At 40.8% G+C, this 19,061-nt stretch overlaps 1 protein-coding gene across 1 annotated transcript; it reads right to left on the bottom strand.

Moving 5' to 3' along the window:
* Window positions 1-82: 82 nt before the first annotated feature.
* LOC125339969 (vomeronasal type-2 receptor 116-like) lies at window positions 83-16,817 on the bottom strand. Its single transcript, XM_048331325.1, has 6 exons — window positions 16,756-16,817; window positions 5,453-5,741; window positions 3,770-4,576; window positions 2,840-3,067; window positions 1,889-2,012; window positions 83-1,005 (listed from the first exon to the last, which is right to left on the bottom strand). The coding sequence occupies exons 1-6, from the start codon at window positions 16,815-16,817 to the stop codon at window positions 83-85; spliced, it is 2,433 nt and encodes an 810-aa protein (XP_048187282.1).
* Window positions 16,818-19,061: the final 2,244 nt, after the last annotated feature.

Raw genomic sequence — 19,061 nt, 5'->3', positions numbered from 1 at the left:
TTATATACAAACATAAGACTGGAAAATTACTATAGATTTAGTTCAGAAACTGTATATAATATTCAAATATTTGAGTTTAGCCTTAACAATGCTTATTTGTCCTTCTATGATTTTTATCCCTGAAGCCATGCAAACAATTTCTATCTGGCCTTATCAAGATGATGTAGCACTTGGGGGCAAAGATGCAGCCCAGGAGCCCTGCACTGGAAGCCAAGATGGAGAAGACCTCCACGGCCACCATGACCTTGCCCTGGGCACTGTGGTAGACAGGCAGGAAGGTGAGCCATACACTGCAGAACACCAGCATGCTGAAGGTCAGGAACTTGGCTTCATTGAAGGTGTCAGGCAGGTCCCTGGCCAGGAAAGCCACAGTGAAGCTGGCCAGGGCCAGGGAGCCCAGGTATCCCAAGACACAGTAGAAGGCAGTGAGGGAGCCCTTGTTACACAGGAGGATGATGTGTCCATGTTCAGCGTATGTGTCTGTGTCAATGAAGGGAGGAGAGGTTCCCAGCCAGAGTCCACACAGGGTCACCTGAATCAGAGTGCAGATGGGAATGATGAAGTTAGGAGCCCCTGATACCAGCAGCCACCTCATCCTTCTCCCTGGAGAAGTGACCTTGAAGGCCAGAACCACTGTTACCGTTTTGGCCAAGACAGTGGAAACAGCTACAGTGAATGCAACTCCAAATGTGGTTTGCTGTAGAATGCAGGTGACTGTGTTGGGACGGCCAATAAAGAGCAAGGAACAGAGGAAGCAGAAGATGAGGGAGATGAGCAGGATGTAGCTGAGAGCCTGGTTATTTGCCTTGACAATCGGGGTGTTGTGATGTTTCACAAAGACCCCAAGAACAAGTGCTGTGAGTGTAGATAAGCAAAGAGCCATGCAGGCCAAGGCCATCCCCAAGGGCTCTCCATAAGCCAGGAAGCTTTCAGCTCTTAGGAGGCACTGGTTTCCCTCTGTGTTGGCATACTGGTGATCTGGGCACTTCACACAGTCCTCCATATCTGGTGAGGAAGACAAGTTACCATTATTCCCTTTTCACTACTTAAAAGGACACTAGGAAATCCCTACTTAGAAAAAAATTCTGACATATCAAACATGACTAGCACAAACTTCATATGACCAAGGATTACCAGACATGTTTAGTATTATTTTTATAACTTCATCATGTTCCTACACTTGTTTCCACAAGTCTACTTGAAACTATTTACTTGCAACGAATACCATTCATATTCTTTCTTGCCATTCCTAATGTCCTAATAATAATTTCATACATCTCTTCATGCTTCCATAATAATTCTCAGCCTTTTGTGTACAACAATGTCCTTATATAAAATGACTAGAAGACTTTGCATTTTTCTGTGTGTCTCTGTGCAATACAGAGAGTAGCACTGTGGTCCTTTCTTGTCATTGTGATATTTGCTTCTCCTACTCACCTGTAAAGCACTAGGGAATAGAGAATGTAATCATTCTTTGAAGTTATACAGTCATGCCATGCACAACATTTGTACCTAACCAGAGCACTTGCTCTGTTTTAAGAACAGTTCTGGGCACTAGGAAATGAAGATCTGTGTTTACTTTATAATGTAAAAGCAATTTTGTCAAATTGTAGACAACATTCTTAAAAAGATTTTGCACTTCATATGATAGAAAATACACTAACATTACTGAGTAGTTAAATAAACATGCATGCAATATACTAGAAAAAGTTAATCCTATACACAGTTCAGACAGGAAGCAGTATCATCCATTTTTGCAACTAAATTACTACTAAGTGAGTGAAGGAGGACTTTGACTTCAACCCGAATACACAAGTTTTGTAGTGCTTTGCATGGTTTGTGGGGCACTAGGAGAAAACAAGTATTTCTCCCTCTGCCGTGAACTTACCTGTCCCATTGTTCATCTCATTCTCTGTGCAAGGAATGCAATCAAAGCAGCAGGCAGCCTTTCCCTCCTGAGGGTATTTCCTGAATCCAGGACCACAGCTCTCACTGCACACAGAATGAACAGGCTGAGGAACATCAGATATGTGTCAGAAACTGTTTAGGCTTTTCCTAACATTCCAAAAGTTCCCTTATTTGAACGACTTCAGTTCTTTAGCATAGTATTATAAATGTACATAAATCCAGTCAGTGGGTTGAATGCTGCTATGGATTCCACATCATGTGATGACAAAAGGTTTATGTGCTACCTCATTCAATGATTCCTCTCATGAAAGATACCTAAGTAGCAGCTCAGCTAACCATTAAATGAAACCACCAGAGAAGGGAACCAAGTAAACCTTTCAAACACACAAAGCAATTAATTGGGTACTTCATCGGTGTTAGAACCCTGCTAAGAAGTATGCAATTTGTATTTTATGACAATATTCAAAATTCACGTTTAGAAATAAAGTGAAATTTTCTTGGAGGGTGCTGATCCTGGAGCTTGAACTCAGTGTCTAAGCAATGTCCTTGAGCTGTTTTTGTTCAAGATTAGTGATCTGCCGCTTGGTCCACAGCTCTAGCTTATGTTTTTGGTGGTTTAATGACAGAGTCTCACAGATTTTTTGACTGGTGGGGCTCTTAAAGGAATTATGTGAGATCTGAGGATGTCAGCCTCCCAAGTAGATAGGATTAGAAGCATCAGCCAGAACCCACAACCTCTTTTGTGGTGGTTAAATCAAGATAAGAGTCTCACAGGTGTTTCTGTTTGGCCTGACTTCAAACCAGGATATTCAGAACTGAGTAGCTAGTATTAAAGGAGATAGTTGCTGGCATTCAATTAGATGTTACATTTAAAGTGTGAATTTCACTTACTTATCTGTTCTTAAAATCATTTGAATTAAATCCAACCCACCACTGTAGTTCCTATGGCCCACTCTACCATATCTTCAGATAAAGACAGTTGATGGTCATGTAGAGCAAATGGAGAAAACTTTCCTATGTTCACCTCAAGATCAAGACCTTCTGGAAAATTCCAAATGTTCACAATGTCATACTCTGCCTCCAATTTTCTTTTGTCCTCTAAGATTACCCAATCTCCAGCAGGATTCTGAAATTGGGTATTCTTCAGAAAAGGGTGCAGCTACAAGAGATACATCATCTTATGTTGAAGTATACCCCAGTGGTTAGACAGAAAGCCAAATTAAGAAAAGGTCCTTAGTGTCTTTAATGTCTAATTCATAATTCAAGAAAGGCACAGACACCTGATAAAGCACTCCAGAAGAAAATATTTGGAGGAATAAAAATAGTTTTCCTGAGTACAGGTCACTCAGCAAAGTGCTAGAAGGCCTCTTTTCAAGAAAAACCTATTTCATTTAAATAATCATAAATGCAGCAATTTTCAGATGGCTAGTTAGAGTTTTCCACAACAATGAATTCTATTAGTGTCTATAGTTATACTTTCAGCTTGTGCAAGTTTTAATACCTAAAGGAGGATGAAACTAGGTGACTTATGAAAAATATAGATTCTTTTGTCAGCAGGTCATGCTTAGAAAATCATACAGAAAAGGTGCTAATAACTTACCAAAACATTACCTATGTGTATGTGCAGGTTATTAGTAACTAGAAGAATGTACAGAAATATGGAATTAATTTCTTCTTTTTACAAGCCTGTTCTCCTTAAGAACACAGGAACTGATGTCTAGAAAACCTCACAGACATTTACAGAAATATAATTACTTTAATTTGGGGAACATAAGTAAAATATTAAATTTCATGTGGTAAGAAGTTCCTCTAGGAATTGACTGTGCTGATAGTGCGTGCCATCAGAAATAGAAGGCCTTACCTGTGCAGGGGAAGGCACTGTCCCTTTCCTATTTCCCATTGTTTGTACTTCTGTTTGATTGAGAAGCATCTCATGGAGAGCCTGGGCCACAGCATACACAGCATTGTATATATTGTAACTGTCTTCAGACATAGTCATGTCAAAAATGTGCCCAGGCAACCAATCCAAGGAGGCATCATGAGGACAGTTCTCCCACGTTACACAGTCAGAATCAGAATCTGAGCAATTGAAAGACAGAAACCACAGCCTAGCAAGGAAAACGTCTTGTGGGTATGTGGAAGGGTTCACTGCCTTGACAAAATCTGTGAATCCAGAAACATCTGGGTGATGGTGTGAGAAAATGAGAGGTACATGCAAGGAACCTAGCATGAAATATCTCTTCCTGTTGGTTAAATCCCACTGTGAGTTCAGGATACAAACTTTACCTTTTATTAACAGTTGCTCAATGCACATCATTAAATCTAGTAGGGATTCATTATCACCATATATGATGAGGACATTAGCTGAAGATTTATTAATCCGGTTATAAAGGGACATGACTTTGAGAGTGTTTGGTGCAGCACGGGTTGGAATCGCTACCTCAAAGGCTATACAAACTCTGTTCTTGGCCATCTCTTTTTTCAATACAGGAAGAATCCACAAACCATTCTCATCTAGTAAGGTAAACAGATCCACCCAGTTCCAGTTGAAGTGAAGCAGTAAGGAGACCATGGCAGTGGCTATCGATGTGTCCTTCTGGGCCATCTGATACAGAGCAGGAAACTTGTTATGGTCACTCAGGACATGATTAAAAGGCCCAAAGGTAAGCTAAAAAATCAAAATTGAATGGCCCATGAATGAGAATATTACCATCTATCACAATCTCTCTGGTGAAGTACATTAAGTAACCAGTAAAATTAGGTAGAAAGTCATTTTTTTCATTTAATTTTTTAAATTGTTTTTTATAGTTGTGCAATGTACTGATACAATTCCTTTGATCTCTGTCATTATTTCTATCTATAACTCCTATCTATACCAACCACACCCATTCCACCTTTCCTAAGTCCAATTGTACATGGGTACGTTGAATATTGGGTTGTATTTTCCCATCTACTTCCACTCCCCATTTCTCTGCTCTTTTTCACACACATTTAATATCTATCATCCTCAGACAGGATAGGCTTCAGCTTTCCATTGTTCATTTATTGTTGTCCTGTCAGCTGTTTGTTCATACAATATATCATGGAATTCCATCCCTTTATATAGCATAAACTAGCCAGATGGATCATGCATATACACACATGGCTTTGTATGTATTCCATATGGATTTCATATTTCATGGTCATGTTTTAGATCTAACTTTCATATGTGTCACTTTCCACTTTTGGCTCGGTAACTAGACATAAAGGTTTCTTGCTGAATGGGGATTACAGTCATGAGCTACCAGCACACTGATCAACGTATCTCCACATGTAAAAATCATTTGCTAAAATCATTGTTAAAAACCTTTGCCTGCTCTAATTTCTCTGTCTTCTTTTCTACACATGGAACAATAAATATAAAATTATTTTGAACTCTATTTTTTGTATATCACAAACTTCAATAGGCTCATATATCCAGTATCTTCCTATCATTCTTTTCTATCACCTGAAATGGCATCAAATTAGACATTCCTTTAATATCGCCCCACTTTCTCATCCTCACCTGTGGGTACCTGTAGAGGCCTAGCAATGTTCCAGACTGGGCAGATGTTAATCCTGACGTTCCTGTCAGCACTGCTATGGACTTGCTCTCTCTCATACAAGAGTAGTTTGGACTCTTGTACTTCCCAAAGAGGCAAATGAAGGAATTTTTAAATGCTAGCCAATTTCCAAATTGAATATCATAGATATGATATCCCAGAGTCAAATTGTGTAAAATATGAGAATTTTTGTTGATTCCTTCAATGGCAAAAGCCAAGGATAAAACAAACTGGTAGTTTTTGAAGATAAACCTATATAATGAGAATAGAAATTTAGGAACTTAGGAGGAGTATTTCACAACATATGACTTCAAAGGATGCAATTCTTGCTGATTTATTTTTGCCCGGGAACAGATTAAAACATTGCATTGTACATGAGGTAATATTTAGTTTGTGGACCGTATCTGACATGAAATAATGACACAGTGCTTAGTTTGATATAGTAAATTCTTGTTTACAATAAAAGACACTGAGACAGAGAGAGACAGAGAGAGAGAGACAGAGAGAGACACAGACACATAGAGACACAGAGAGACACACACACAGTGGGAGAATGTGTCCATGAGTGTGTGTATTTATGTGTGTGTGTGTGTGCGCGTGCGTGCGTGTGTGCGTGCGTGCGCATGCGCACATTCTGGGGCTTGAAACCAAAGCATGGCCACTTTCCTTGAAGTATTTTGCTCCAGGCCAGCACTCTGTTGCTTGAGCCAGTGCTCGACTTCCAGCTTTTGGCTGGGTAATTGGAGATAAAATTCTCAAGGACATTCATGTCCAGATTGGCTTCGACACTCAATCCTCAGATATCAGCCTTTTGCGTAGAGAGGAATACAATCATGAGCCACCAGATTAAAATAAGAATTTGAATCAATTTCCTCAAAATGTGTGTCATAAAAAATTTTCATACCACAGGCCAGTGTGGAAGGAAATGTGTCTGTAACCTTTTGGTACAGAATTCCTGCCACTGACTCAGGTTGTCTGTAATAACATCACTTCATAATCAAGCATGACAGCTGAGATTCAGAAGATACAGAGATGGTGGCATAAAGTGAAGAACTCACAGCCCTGGAAAGGAGAAGCTACACTGAATGAAACGAGAGTCTTCAACTCACAGGCAGAAAATCACTCAGTTGTACTTGCAAAATAAAATATGAAACTGAGCTGTTTCTGGTACACTAGGGATGGGAGGTCAGGGTAGAGAAGACAGCAACTATTGATGTGCTCGCCCAAGTTCCCTCAGCCATTGCCAATCCTGAAAACAAAACAGTAAATGGAAATAGAATGATGAGTTACTTACGGCTTATTGTCTTCTTTCCTGGAAGCATCACTGTTACTGACATCTGTTCCTAAAGTGTAGAGGGGGAAAAATCCAGCAATCAGCACATCTCCATCCATGTGTGCTCGCTGCTTCATTGTAGAAAAGCAGCTAGTGCCAGCCAAGGACTTGAGAAGAAGGGGAAGCTGGAGAAGAATGTGCATGAGGATCAAAGGGCACATCACAGAAGCATCTGCCAGGCTGAAATTCTGCCTGGAAGTAAAGCGTTCAGTCCCAGGTATGTATATTCATATATGTCTGTATGTACGCATACATGTCTTTTTATTGGCAGAAGATTTACACTGCAGCCCATGTTCTTTCATCAAAGCCTCTTGTGAATCCCCATGGAAGAATGTGTCAAACTCTTCCCGGAGGCTCTGCATCTGAGGCCTTGCCTCCAGGAGAAAAACAAGAGTTTGAAAACATGTTTGCCTATTTTTCTTCTTCACCACAGGTGGTATGATTTTTCTAAGATCACAGATAGAGAAGCCCCAGGGATGAAAGTTTTCTTTGTTATATTTGGGTCGGCATCTGTGTCATGATACTATTTGCATGATAGCCATTTGGGAGGATGCAACTAGATTGCCTCAGAGGATGCTGTTTTTCATGTGCACAGTGAAATGGTAAGAAAACTTCTACGCCATGGAGATGTCCACCCAACATATGAGGGGATCATACCCATGTGGTCAGTGGACACACCCACTATGCACTACAGCCACAGAGCACTGCTGGTTGATGCAAGCAGGTGCCAGCAGGTATTCCATATGCAGAGGCCTCTACAAATGTACTCACTTCCTGTTGCCTAAGGAAGCTACTATGCTAATGAATCCTGTCACCAACCAATGCCAACACGAAGTGTCACACTTCCATTCTGAACTTTCACCTTCAAACGGGGAATTTTTTTCTAAACATTTTAATAAAGATCAAGTTATTTTCATGATGCACCTCTCTGAGAACACGTGGTAAAGATGCCATTCATCTCTATCATAAGCCCTAGTCAATATCAAAAACAACTCTCTGTTTTCTCTTGTTGAAATATAACACACTTCCATGTAGACACCTCAAAGGCCCCAGAGAAACGGGCCATAGTATGTCATTTCGGCAGTATGGCCATTTCATCTAATTAGCCATTTTCACAATATTGCCTTTGGGTATCCATGAACATGAACTAATGAAAATGGTGAACCTCGCCCTGTTGTCTTTGATTATTTTGTTCAGACTTATTTAGTTTTCACCATAAAGCTCCTTTACCTGTTTGGTTGGGTTAATTCCTAGTTGCTGGGTTTGGTTTTTTCCTGTATCTTTGTTTGTTTGTTTGTTGTTGTTTTAGGCCATTACAAATGGAGTTGTTGTTTTTTATTTCCCTTTCAGCTTGTACATGTCTACCATATGGAAAGGCATATGGATTTTGTGAGTGAATTTTGTATTCTGTTTCTTTGCCAAACTGATTGGTTATTTCTAAGGTCATGGCTCTTGTAGATATAGCTTTTTGTGTCTTAGAAAAAAAAATAAAATCATGTCATTTTCAAATAGAGGTAGTTTCGTTTCTTTCCTTATAGGACTCCTTTTTATATATTTTTTCTTTCATGACTGCTATGAGTAGTAATTCTAGACCTATACTGAAGATGAGTGGAGAGACTGTATATACTTCCCTCTGCCCTTTTTTAGGGGAAATGTTTTTAGTTTTACCCCATTCAGTATGATATTGGCTGTTGGTCTGTCATATATATCTTTATTGTTTTAATGAATTTTCCTTGTAACTAGAACGTCTCCAAAGCTTTTAAAAAGAATTAGTTTGTACTTTCTCACTCTTTTTCTACACTTATTCAAAGGGTTATATGGCTCTTGTGTGTGATGCTGTGGATGTCATGAAATATATTTATTGATTTATGTATGTTAAACCAGCCTTGCATCTGTGTGATGAAGCGTACTTGGCCATAATATTTTTTTTTCATTTGTTTCTGGTTTCTATTGGCTATTATTTCGTTGAAGAGCTTTGCAGGTGTGTTCCTCAGAGAAATTTTTCTGTAGTTCTTTTTGTGTTTGGCCCTTACCTGGTTTTGGGAATCAGTTTGGAATTGTTCCATCTATTTCCAATTCATGGAAAAGCTTGAGAAATATTAGTGCTACTTCATCTTGAAAAGTCATACAGAATTGAGCTGGAACTCCATCTGATCCTGGGCTTGTCCTTTTTTCCTTTTCCTTTTTTTTTTTTCTTCATTCTTTTCAAAGGAAGTACAGAGGGTTTACAGTTTCATCTCTAAGACAACTACATTTCTCATCCAACTTGTTACTTCCTCCCTCATTTCCCCCTTTCCACTTCCCTCCCCCTGCATGAGTTGTACAGATGGTTTACATCTATTGATTTTGTAAGTATTGCTATTGCAGTGGTTTGTCTTTTTATCTGTTGTCTCTTGATTTTGGTATTCCCTTTCTCTTCCCTAGTTCCAATACACATATATACAGTATCTGGGGTACAACATCAGTTACAGTAATAGCAGAGAAAAAGTGACAGGAAGGGAATACAAAAGAGAAAAAAAGGTACAGTTTCACATGGCTTTTTTTGAAAATAACTACAATAACTGTTTTTGTAACTTGGAGTTCATTTTGCTTAGTATCATCTAATGTGTTCATAAGGGAATAGCTTTAGAGCTATTGTGATGTTCTGCTATGACTAACCTAAACATGTACTAATTATTCCCTATGAGGGAAATTATAGATTCCATGTTCTTTGGGTCTGGTTCACATCAGTTAGTATGATTTTTTCTGAGCCCTTCCATTTCCTTATTAATGGAGCAATGTCGTTCTTTCTGGTAGAGGCATAGAGTTCCACTGTATATATGTACTACATTTTCCTGATCCACTTGTCTAGTGGAGACTGGGGGTTGGTTCCATTTGTTAGCAATGAGAAACTGTGCTGTGATGAACATTGTTGTGCTGGTGGCTTTAGTGTGGTCTTGCTTGTAATCTTTTGGGTAGATGCCCCAAAGTGGGACTGCTGGCTCATTCAGGAGCTCTATGTTTAGTCTTCTGAAGAACCTCCATACTGCTATCCAGAGGGTTGAACAAGAGACTTCTCTGAAGAGGTAATGAGAATGGCCAAGAGGCACATGAAGAAGTCCTCTAGAGTGCTGGCCATAAAAGAAATGGAAATCAAAACAACACTGAGAGTCTACCTCACCCCAGTAAGAATGTCCATTACCAGGAAAACTTAATTTTAACAAATGCTGGAGGGAATGTGGCCAAACGGGAACACTACTACATTGTTGGTGGGAATATAAACTTGTTCAACCACACGGGGATTTTTCTTCATATAAGATTTCTGGTTACTTCCTCAATCTCTTAAATGTTTCTTCTTGTATATTTCTTCCTGGATCCTGTTCATTATGCCTGTGTCAGGAGGGTTAGATTTTCTCTCTTGAGTTGGCAATTTTTCTGTTTGTATTTTATTGATTTGGTTTTCCTTAAAATGTTTTAATTGTAAAGCTGATGTACAGCGGGGAGACAGTTGCATAAGTAAGGCCAGGAGTACATTTGTTTTTGAACAGTTATTTCCTTTCCCTTACTTACACCCATTTTCCCCCCTCCCCGACTCACATCCCTCCAAGTAGTAAAGTTTGTTTCCCATATACAGTCTGGTATCAATGGTGCATTGGTACATCCTTTGTCTCACTATTTCCGTCATTCCCCTTCTCTTCTCCAAATCAGAGAATGTTATATACAGGACAAAGGATACATAAATTGGAAATAGTGACAACAGAAAACAACCAAATGAATAAAAAAAAGAATTAACTGAAAACAATACACTAATAAATAACCCTCTTGTTTCCACTTCTTGAAATTCATTTCGGTAAGCATCATGGTATATACTCATATGCACATAACTATTGAGCTATTATCATCAGTGAGGAAAACCATGCAGTCTATGTTTCTTTGGATCTGGCTTGCTTTCTTTAATATACTTCTATACAAGTCTTTACATTTCCTTATGAATGGGACAATAGCATTCTTTCTGATAGAATCATAGAATTCCATTGTTGTATATATCACATTTTCTTCAACCATTTTTCTACCTCTACCGATGGGCAACTGGGCTGATTCCATAATGTTGCAATGAACATGATTGCGCTGGTAGTTTTAGTGTAGCCTTGTTGATGTGTTTTGGGGTATATTTCCAGGAGTGGGATTGCTGGGTGATAGGAAGATCTATGTTTACTCTTTGAGAAACTTCCATACTGCTTTCTAAAGTAACTCAACTGAATAAGTTTCCTTTCCCACCAAGAATGTGTGACGTTCTCTTCTGGCCACATCCCCGCCAGCATTTTTTATCATTAGTTTAATTGATAATGGCCACTCTTACTGGGTTGAGGTGAAATCCCAATGTTGTCTTGGTTTGCATTTCTTTTATGGCCAGAGATGTGGAACATCTCTTCATGTGTCTATTAGTCTTTTTTTTTCTTACTCTGAGAAATCTCCCTTTTAGCTTTAGCCTATTTATTCACGGGGTTATTCAGTTTTTGTGGGTCCATGTGGAGACTGAACTTCTGTGCCACAAACAACATCAATGACTACTTCTGGGACATGCTCTCTTGCTAAAGATGTCCCGCAGTAGCACCGATGTCTAAGTGCTGTGGTACGCATTGTGGTGGGGACAATATTCCTCTGTCCATTCTCACCATTCCCATCTATTAAGGCTTCACTCTCCAGCCAGCCCTACAGTAGCTCCTCTAAACGTATATCTAAATCTCCAACACCTGTGTCTCCCACACAATTACTCTTTTCCTGTTCTTTCAAAACAGGTGCATTTGTATATGTCACACAAGATCTCCATGAATGAGGGGGGAAATCTCTTCTTTCTTTTATCCAATTGTAATACCCATGAGGAAATTTTAATCCACATTTCCAGGAATAAAGATGTCAAAGTTGTAGTGAAAAAACCATTGTTTTGGAAAGAGTTTTCATCAGGAAGTATCTCTCTGTAGCTACAGATATAACAATCTTTCTAATTTCTTGTCAGCTGAATTGGAAATAGCATTTTTTATTATTATAATGATAACTTGCATATCCTGTTAAGGTATATTGCCAACTTAGGGAAGTAGTTAGGTAGTGAGTAGGAGTGGCTCATGAGGTATGTGTGGGTCTGGGGGCTAGTGGGATGAGCTGAGGACCTGAGTCTAGGGAAATGCTAACATCCCCCCATTTGTTGTTTATTAATAACAGAGGAGGGGTACCAGGCAGGGATAATGGTTGGAGGTTGTTTCTTCTGGAGCTACTTCCTGCTATAAAGGGGTGAAGTAGTCAGGGGTCCCTGATTCGTCATTTGGCCTGGTACCGTCCAGTTTGGTTGGTAAAAGTCCTCATCATTCCATGAGAATGGTTATCAGGGCCAATGGGTGTCATGGTCTCCTCTGGCTACCTCCTGCAGTGTGGGCACATCAAGGAGTCACTGGGGCTCGGGTCTTCAGGGTCCAGATCAATGCTGGGCAGAGCAGTGTAGCAAGAGGATGGCCTTGAACTGCAAGTTCCCAGGTGGCGTCCTGGGTGAGGGATGTCATCATGTCAAAGGAGACTTTTGAAAAGGTCAGGAAAATGGCTGACAAGTTCACAAGACCAGTTAACATGAACAACATGGGAGAACACACCCTTGGCACAAGCCAGAAAAGTTCCATTTGGAGCATAAACCCAATTGTGGCCCATTACACGGAAGGAGGAATAACTGGACTGGGGGCAGGAAGGAAGTGTTTAGGGATAGTGGCCTCGTTGGGAGTAACCAGTCAGAGGCTAATATATACATACATACACACACACACACACACACACATACACACACACACACACATATTTAGACAAATAGCAAGTAACAAGGCAATAATTCAAGTTTCTGTCCAGATGGAAAATAGACAGATATGGACAATAGGTGGGTAAACAAGTATTTCTCTTGATCTTCTAGCTCTGATTAATTTTGAAAGGGCAAGTTTAAATTCACTCCATATAAGATGAGAGTTCATCTCCTCTTTCTCCTCTCCTTGGTTCTTCATTGTCAGGTTTGACCTCATCCTAAAGGTCTAGGTGCTCATTGTTTGGGTAGCTTGTCTCAGCTGGCATTCACGGGATTTGAACTCAAGGCCTGGACACTGTCACTGAGCACTTCTGCTCTAGACTAGTGCTCTACCACTTGAGCCACGGTGTCACTTTCAGCATTTGGCTCATTCTCTTGAGCCAAGCTTCCAGTCTGGCTCTTTGCTGGTTATTTGGAAGATGGAGTTTTAGAGGGATATTTTTCCTGCCTGGTGTTGGCTTCGAACTGCAACCCAAGGAGTTTTAGCCATAAAAGCCCTTTTTATTTCCAATTAAATCAACAGAAGAACAATAGGAGTAGAGTTTACCTGTAAATTGTTGAGAATTGACCAACAAATATTACCAGAGTTCTGATGTAACACACTCAGAGAACAGTAGACTGAATGAGATACATGTGCCATCAAATAAAATCATATCATTTAACCTTACTGGCAGTTGGAAGAGAGCACAAATGAATAACAATCAAGAGGGCAAAGGGTCAGGACAATGTAAAAGTATCAGCTTCAGTGGATCCAAAGTGGCTGTGTCTTCCATCCCGAACCAGTAGGCCTCGTTAGTCATGTGTGATGGAGGCAGGCAGGAGAGATGGGTTGGATCTGGGTGAGGCTGTAGTGGCATCTCAGAGTCCCCTGGATAGATTGTCACACCTCTTGTTTGGTTGTCTGCAAAATTCTACAGAGACTGGTTAAAGACATTTGAAATCTCCCAATATTCCCTGGTTGCTTACTCTGAGTACTAAGGCTTTTGTAGGCTGGTGTCCTACTCGTTTATGCAGGGTGACAACTTTAAACATATTTTAGAAGGCTTGGGCCTTTAACCATCTTCATAGTCACAAAATCCACACAGACCAAAGGCCAACCAAGTCTGCTCTCTGCAGCAGCCATGACAGTTTCTGAGACATGGAGGGGGAAGACACCAGTGCTACTCCAATGCAACTCCGTGGCCAACAAACACAACTCTGATGCTTTTTTTTTTTGGCCAGTCCTGGGCCTTGGACTCAGGGCCTGAGCACTGTCCCTGGCTTCCTTTTGCTCAAGGCTAGCACTCTGCCACTTGAGCCACAGCACCACTTCTGGCCATTTTCTGTATATGTGGTGCTGGGGAATCGAACCCAGGGCCTCATGTATACGAGGCAAACTCTCTTGCCACTAGGCCATATCCCCAGCCTCTGATGCTTTTAACCTTGGAGTAAGTCTCGGTTGCAACTCGGTCATGATAGGCCTGCTATAAACCCAACTCTAATCCGGGGGGTATTGTTATTCTTGGGGGCAGAGCCAGGGCAGGAGCACTCCGCCTGTCAAAATCTTCACAGGACTGCTAGATTCCCTGATCGGTTTTCCATGTAAGAGAGAGAAAATAAGAAATCACTAGTAGTGAAACCAGGCAGTTTGGGAGCAGACTGTGGAGGCAGCTTCCTGTAGCCATGGACCGCCACAGTCCACACAGCTAGCACACATCAACCTGCATCCTATAAAGCAAAATATTAATCCTGGGTCAGGAAAATCGAGGTTATCGGCCACATTTGCACACTCGTTCCAAAATGACTCTGGTCCCTTGATCTTAAAGAGTTTATGAGAGCACACGAGAGTGAAATCGAGTAGCACAATCTTAGTCTATACCAAAGAATTGTCAGGATCAGATGTACACTTGACTTTTAGCATAGATGGACATAAAGTATAACACACTGGTTTTACATCATTGTACTTATACCATGTGCTGCATATTTGAATCTTTTGGAGTTTTTTTTAGACACATTTGCTTGCACCCAAACATGATCAGTTTGGGTTTAAACCCTGGGTTTTTTCATTGGCTTGGTGTCTGGTGGTAAGAGTCAGGATTGTCCCCAGGCTGTTCACTGTGACTCCACCCACAGGCTGCAAAGATCACTTTAACACAAGACTTAAAATTAGTTAAAATAGTAGTCAAAAAGCAAGTAATTTTGAAACCATGATGCCAGTTTTCACGTGTTTTACCAACAGACAGACAGACAGACAGACAGTTGGGCACAGGCTTTGGGGCATGCTTAGAATTTTTTTTTTTTTTTTAACATTTTCCACTTTAACATCTCAAGAGATCCAAAGTTTGTACCGTCTTTTGTAGGTATATTGAATCATATAGAGGAAAGGACAACTAACTACATTTACATTCTCAGATTCTGTGAAACCTTTGGGAGAGCCTGTGGAAAAGTACCCAGTGGAGGGTACACCCACCGATAACTACGCTGTGTTTACTAGAAAGGATATATTGTTGCAAATGCTAAATTCTGGGCTGAGAGTTAAATATCGGGTCTTGTGAGGACTGAAGGACACAAGCAGCAGAGTGTTTGGGCTGCATTCTGCCTAAAAGCTTCTTGTAGGTCTCTTCTCCGTCTTGTTGGTAAGGTCTGGAGATCTTCTGAACCAGGTATGCACTGGTCATGTAACATCATGTCATCTCTTTTCTTTTTCCAGATCAGGGCAGACTTGGAGCTGGGAGACTGCAAGCAAACTTCCAAGTTCGTCTGGAATCCACGGTAAGAAGTCATATCACCCAGGGGTGGGTTCTTAGCTGAAAGCATATGTCCCGGCCATCCCAGGGGACCATGCGGAGATAGTCACAGACAGGAGAAGGTTCATAAGGAGGTTTTGTTAGTGGGGCCATAGTTCCCACAGGAGAGGGAGCTACATGGCGTCTGCACCTTATCCAGGTGGCAGTTTCTCTCTTCTAGAATTTTTTTTTTAATTGGCCATGTAGAGATTTCTGGAATTCTGGTGGCAAAATGATATTATCTTGCCCATATTTTAGAACCACGTGGTGATTTAGAAAACATAAACTTTTCCAGCAAACAAAAATTTTCACAAATTTTCAGGCGAGGATATTGAGAAGCCACATTTTGAGAAACCAGTTCAGCTCCAATGGGGAGCTGAAGTGGGATTCTATGACCAGAGAAGGTCCAGGAGATGGGAGACAGGACACAACAGAACACAGACATGTGGTATGGCATAATGGCAGCGGAGCTGGTCAGATCCTTAGCAGTCTCACAGCAAGGCACCTTCACCTCTGAGCACTTGAATTGCAAGGCACATTTGAATTGCAAGGCCACAGTTACAAAGTTCAGGGAGGGAGTCAGGGTTACTGGGAGCTTGGGTCTCCACATCACTGCCCAGCCTCCAGGAATTTGACACGCCCAACACCTGGGGGATGGGAGGGCTTCCACCTCCAAGAGTTTTTGAAACCTGATGGAACAGAGATGGCATTTGTTACCCAATTCTATTGTCCACCACGTGGTGAATGGTAGAGAAAACTTAGTATTTAGCCAACAACAAGCAGAAGTTAACAGAATCAACAAGCTTAACAAACATCAATCAAAGCAGATGTTAAACAAATATTGGTACCTTTGGAAGCTAGTACCAGCCCATCACAGGCAGGCAGGCATAGAGGCAGAAAGAGAAAGAGAGAGAGAGAGAGAGAGAGAGAGAGAGAGAGAGAGAGGGAGAGAAAGAGAGAACTCCATCTGCTTGAGTGCTCATAGAAGTTATGTACTCCAAATTTGTAAGATTGGGCTCAAACATGAGCAGCTTTCCTGAAGCATTTTAGACTGTTTCCCCCTTGATGAGTGACCAGCGGAACTGAACTAGAGATCAGTTGACTCCAAATACCCACAATTGCTGATTCCCTTCACCTAGCCTAGTGGCTTAAGGTCGGCAGCCCGGTGGCCTTCCCTGGGAGTGGGGTTCAGAACTTGGAGCCAAGATTTATGGTTGCCCCGTTGCCTTATGGAAAAATACAAGCTCCCAGCTAATGGTCACTCACCCTGGTTGGAGTTTCAAATCTGTTGTGGGGGATGATTGTGGCCCTCCCTTGGTAAGAGATTAGCGGAGCTGAGGAGTGAAATACCAAGCATCCCCAGTATTACTCTGTTCAGCTGAAATGTAGGAGACAATCAGCAATGGGGTCATCACCCCAGTTCCTGTGTCTCAGAGCGAGTGGGGAGTGTGGCCCTGAAGCCATGGCCCTGTGGCCTTATGCTACAGTCATTTGGAGTGGGGCTTGGAACTTGGTGCCCAGATTTTTGGTGTGCTCTGTGGCCCTACAATAATCGGAAAATTGGGTCCAAGCCCTAGTTTACATGATCACTTACCCTGGGTGTGAGGGCGAATTTGTACATTGTCGTGGTGGATGGAAGTAGAGCGCTTGGTCAGAAATAAACTTGATGGCTCTCTGGGTGGGCTTAGGACAGCAGAATAGGTCCCAGGGGCAGCTTGGATCCCCCCAGAAATGGGGGTGCATATCCACCGGTGAGCCTATCCCGGGTTTGGCTCCAAGGAAACATAGGTCCAGGCCAACCCAGAGGACCCTGCGGAGATAATCACAGGCAGGAGAAGAAGGTTCATAAGGAGTTTTATTAGTGGGGCCATATTTCCCATGGGAGAGGGAGCTATATGGTGTCTGCACCTTATCCAGGTGGCAGCTTCTCTCTCTGGGGGTAAAGGGGAAGTAGTTAGGTAGTGAGTAGGAGTGGCTCATTAAGTATGGGTGGATCTGGGGGCTAGTGGGAGTTGCCGAGGACCTGAGGCTAGGGAAATGCTAACAGTATATTTCATTTCACTCATTTAAAATATATGTAGTAAGAAAATTATTATCTCTAATTTATTGACATTGTAGCTTTTTATTCTGATGGAAAATGAAATTATAATCTAATACCATCATATATTTCAAAGGCTTGTGGTGTTTTATTTCAATATTATTGTCATGTGGGAAAATAAGCAGTTTGTCTCTACTCTTTGCTTTTCATCATCCATTGAGAAAGATGTCTATATTTATTGCCAGTAATTTGTAGATAGGCAAAATCTGTCTTATAAAGCATATAACCTGCAAACCACTATGCAGTTATAGACATTGTTCAGCATTAAAATTTGATGGGCAAAAATTTTATATTTACCTTCATATATGAAAATATCTTACATTAAATCTTATACACACACACACAACACCAAAGAGAAATAATCCTGTCCTCTGATGATTTTCTATGAGTCCAGTGTGTCTTGGGCCTCTCTACATTTTTAACTCAATTCAGCTTTTGGCCTACTGATTTTTAAAACTTTTTTGAGTTACTTTTTTACAAGTACTTTATTTTTTATTTTGATAGAGACAGGGAGTATAACGAGAAAAATAGCTAATTATCTTCCTTTGAAAATGCATTCACCATTCTGAGTAGCCACGTATAATTACGTCTTTTTCTAAGCTAAAGAAGAGTCACTGAACGCACCTAGGAAAATGGCAAGTGTAGCCATCCTGATCTCAGACCAGCTGGACTTTTCATTAAAATCAACTCAAAAAGATAAAGAAGGAAACTACATTTTAATAGAAAGAATAATCCAAAATCAAGACATCACGGTGATAAATGTATACTCACCGAACAAAAGAGGCTCTACATATGTCAAGCAAATTGTCACAGAATTACAGAACAAGATAAACACAAACACAATCATAGTGGGTGACTTTAATACCCACTCTCTCCAAGAGACAGATCCAACACACAGAGGATCAGCAAGGGAGCTGAGGACCTAAGTAACAGTATATCCCAAATGGATCTGACAGATCTATACATAATCTTCCACCCTACAGAGACCCAATACACCTTCTTCTCAGCAGCCCATGGATCATACTCCAAAATAGACCATGTCATAGCCCACACAAAGAACCTCAGCAAATACAAAAGTATTGACGTCATCCCACATATTATATCTGATCACAGTGGATTAAAGGTAACCCTGAATAACAACGGTTACCACAGAGGCTATACACATTCTTGGAGGCTAAACCCCACACTGTTATCCAACACTTGGGCCACAGACCAAATTAAAGATAAAATCAATGAATTCATAAGCCACAATGACAATGAAAATACATCACAAAGAAACCTATGGGACACAGCTAAGGCAGTACTGAGGGGCAAGATCATTGCCCTCAGCACTCACATTAAAAGAATGGAAGCAGAGCAGGTGAATAATCTCACGATGAAACTAAAACAACTGGAGAAACAAGAAATGATCGAATCTAAAATGACTAGGAGGAGAGAGATCACAAAGATTAAAGAAGAGATAAATCTGATTGAAAATAGAAAGACCATTCAACAAATAAATAAGACTAAAAGCAGGTTCTTTGAGAAAATAAATAAAATAGACAGACCCCTTGCAAGA

The sequence above is a fragment of the Perognathus longimembris genome, chromosome 22 (genome assembly GCF_023159225.1).
Source record: "Perognathus longimembris pacificus isolate PPM17 chromosome 22, ASM2315922v1, whole genome shotgun sequence".
Classification (NCBI taxonomy): domain Eukaryota; kingdom Metazoa; phylum Chordata; class Mammalia; order Rodentia; family Heteromyidae; genus Perognathus; species Perognathus longimembris.
This window is presented reverse-complemented; position numbering and strand designations above follow the sequence as displayed.

Bases quoted from the DNA above. Each gene is read 5' to 3' on its own strand.
- LOC125339969 (XM_048331325.1), bottom strand. From the start codon at position 16,817: ATGACCCCATTGCTGATTGTCTCCTACATTTCAGCTGAACAGAGTAAT. The intron at 5,742-16,755 runs GTATTTCACTCC...CTCATTATATAG, and splicing joins AGTAATACTGGGGATGCTTG to GTTTATCTTCAAAAACTACC. The intron at 3,068-3,769 runs GTAAGGCCTTCT...TATCTCTTGTAG, and splicing joins CAGTGCCTTCCCCTGCACAG to CTGCACCCTTTTCTGAAGAA.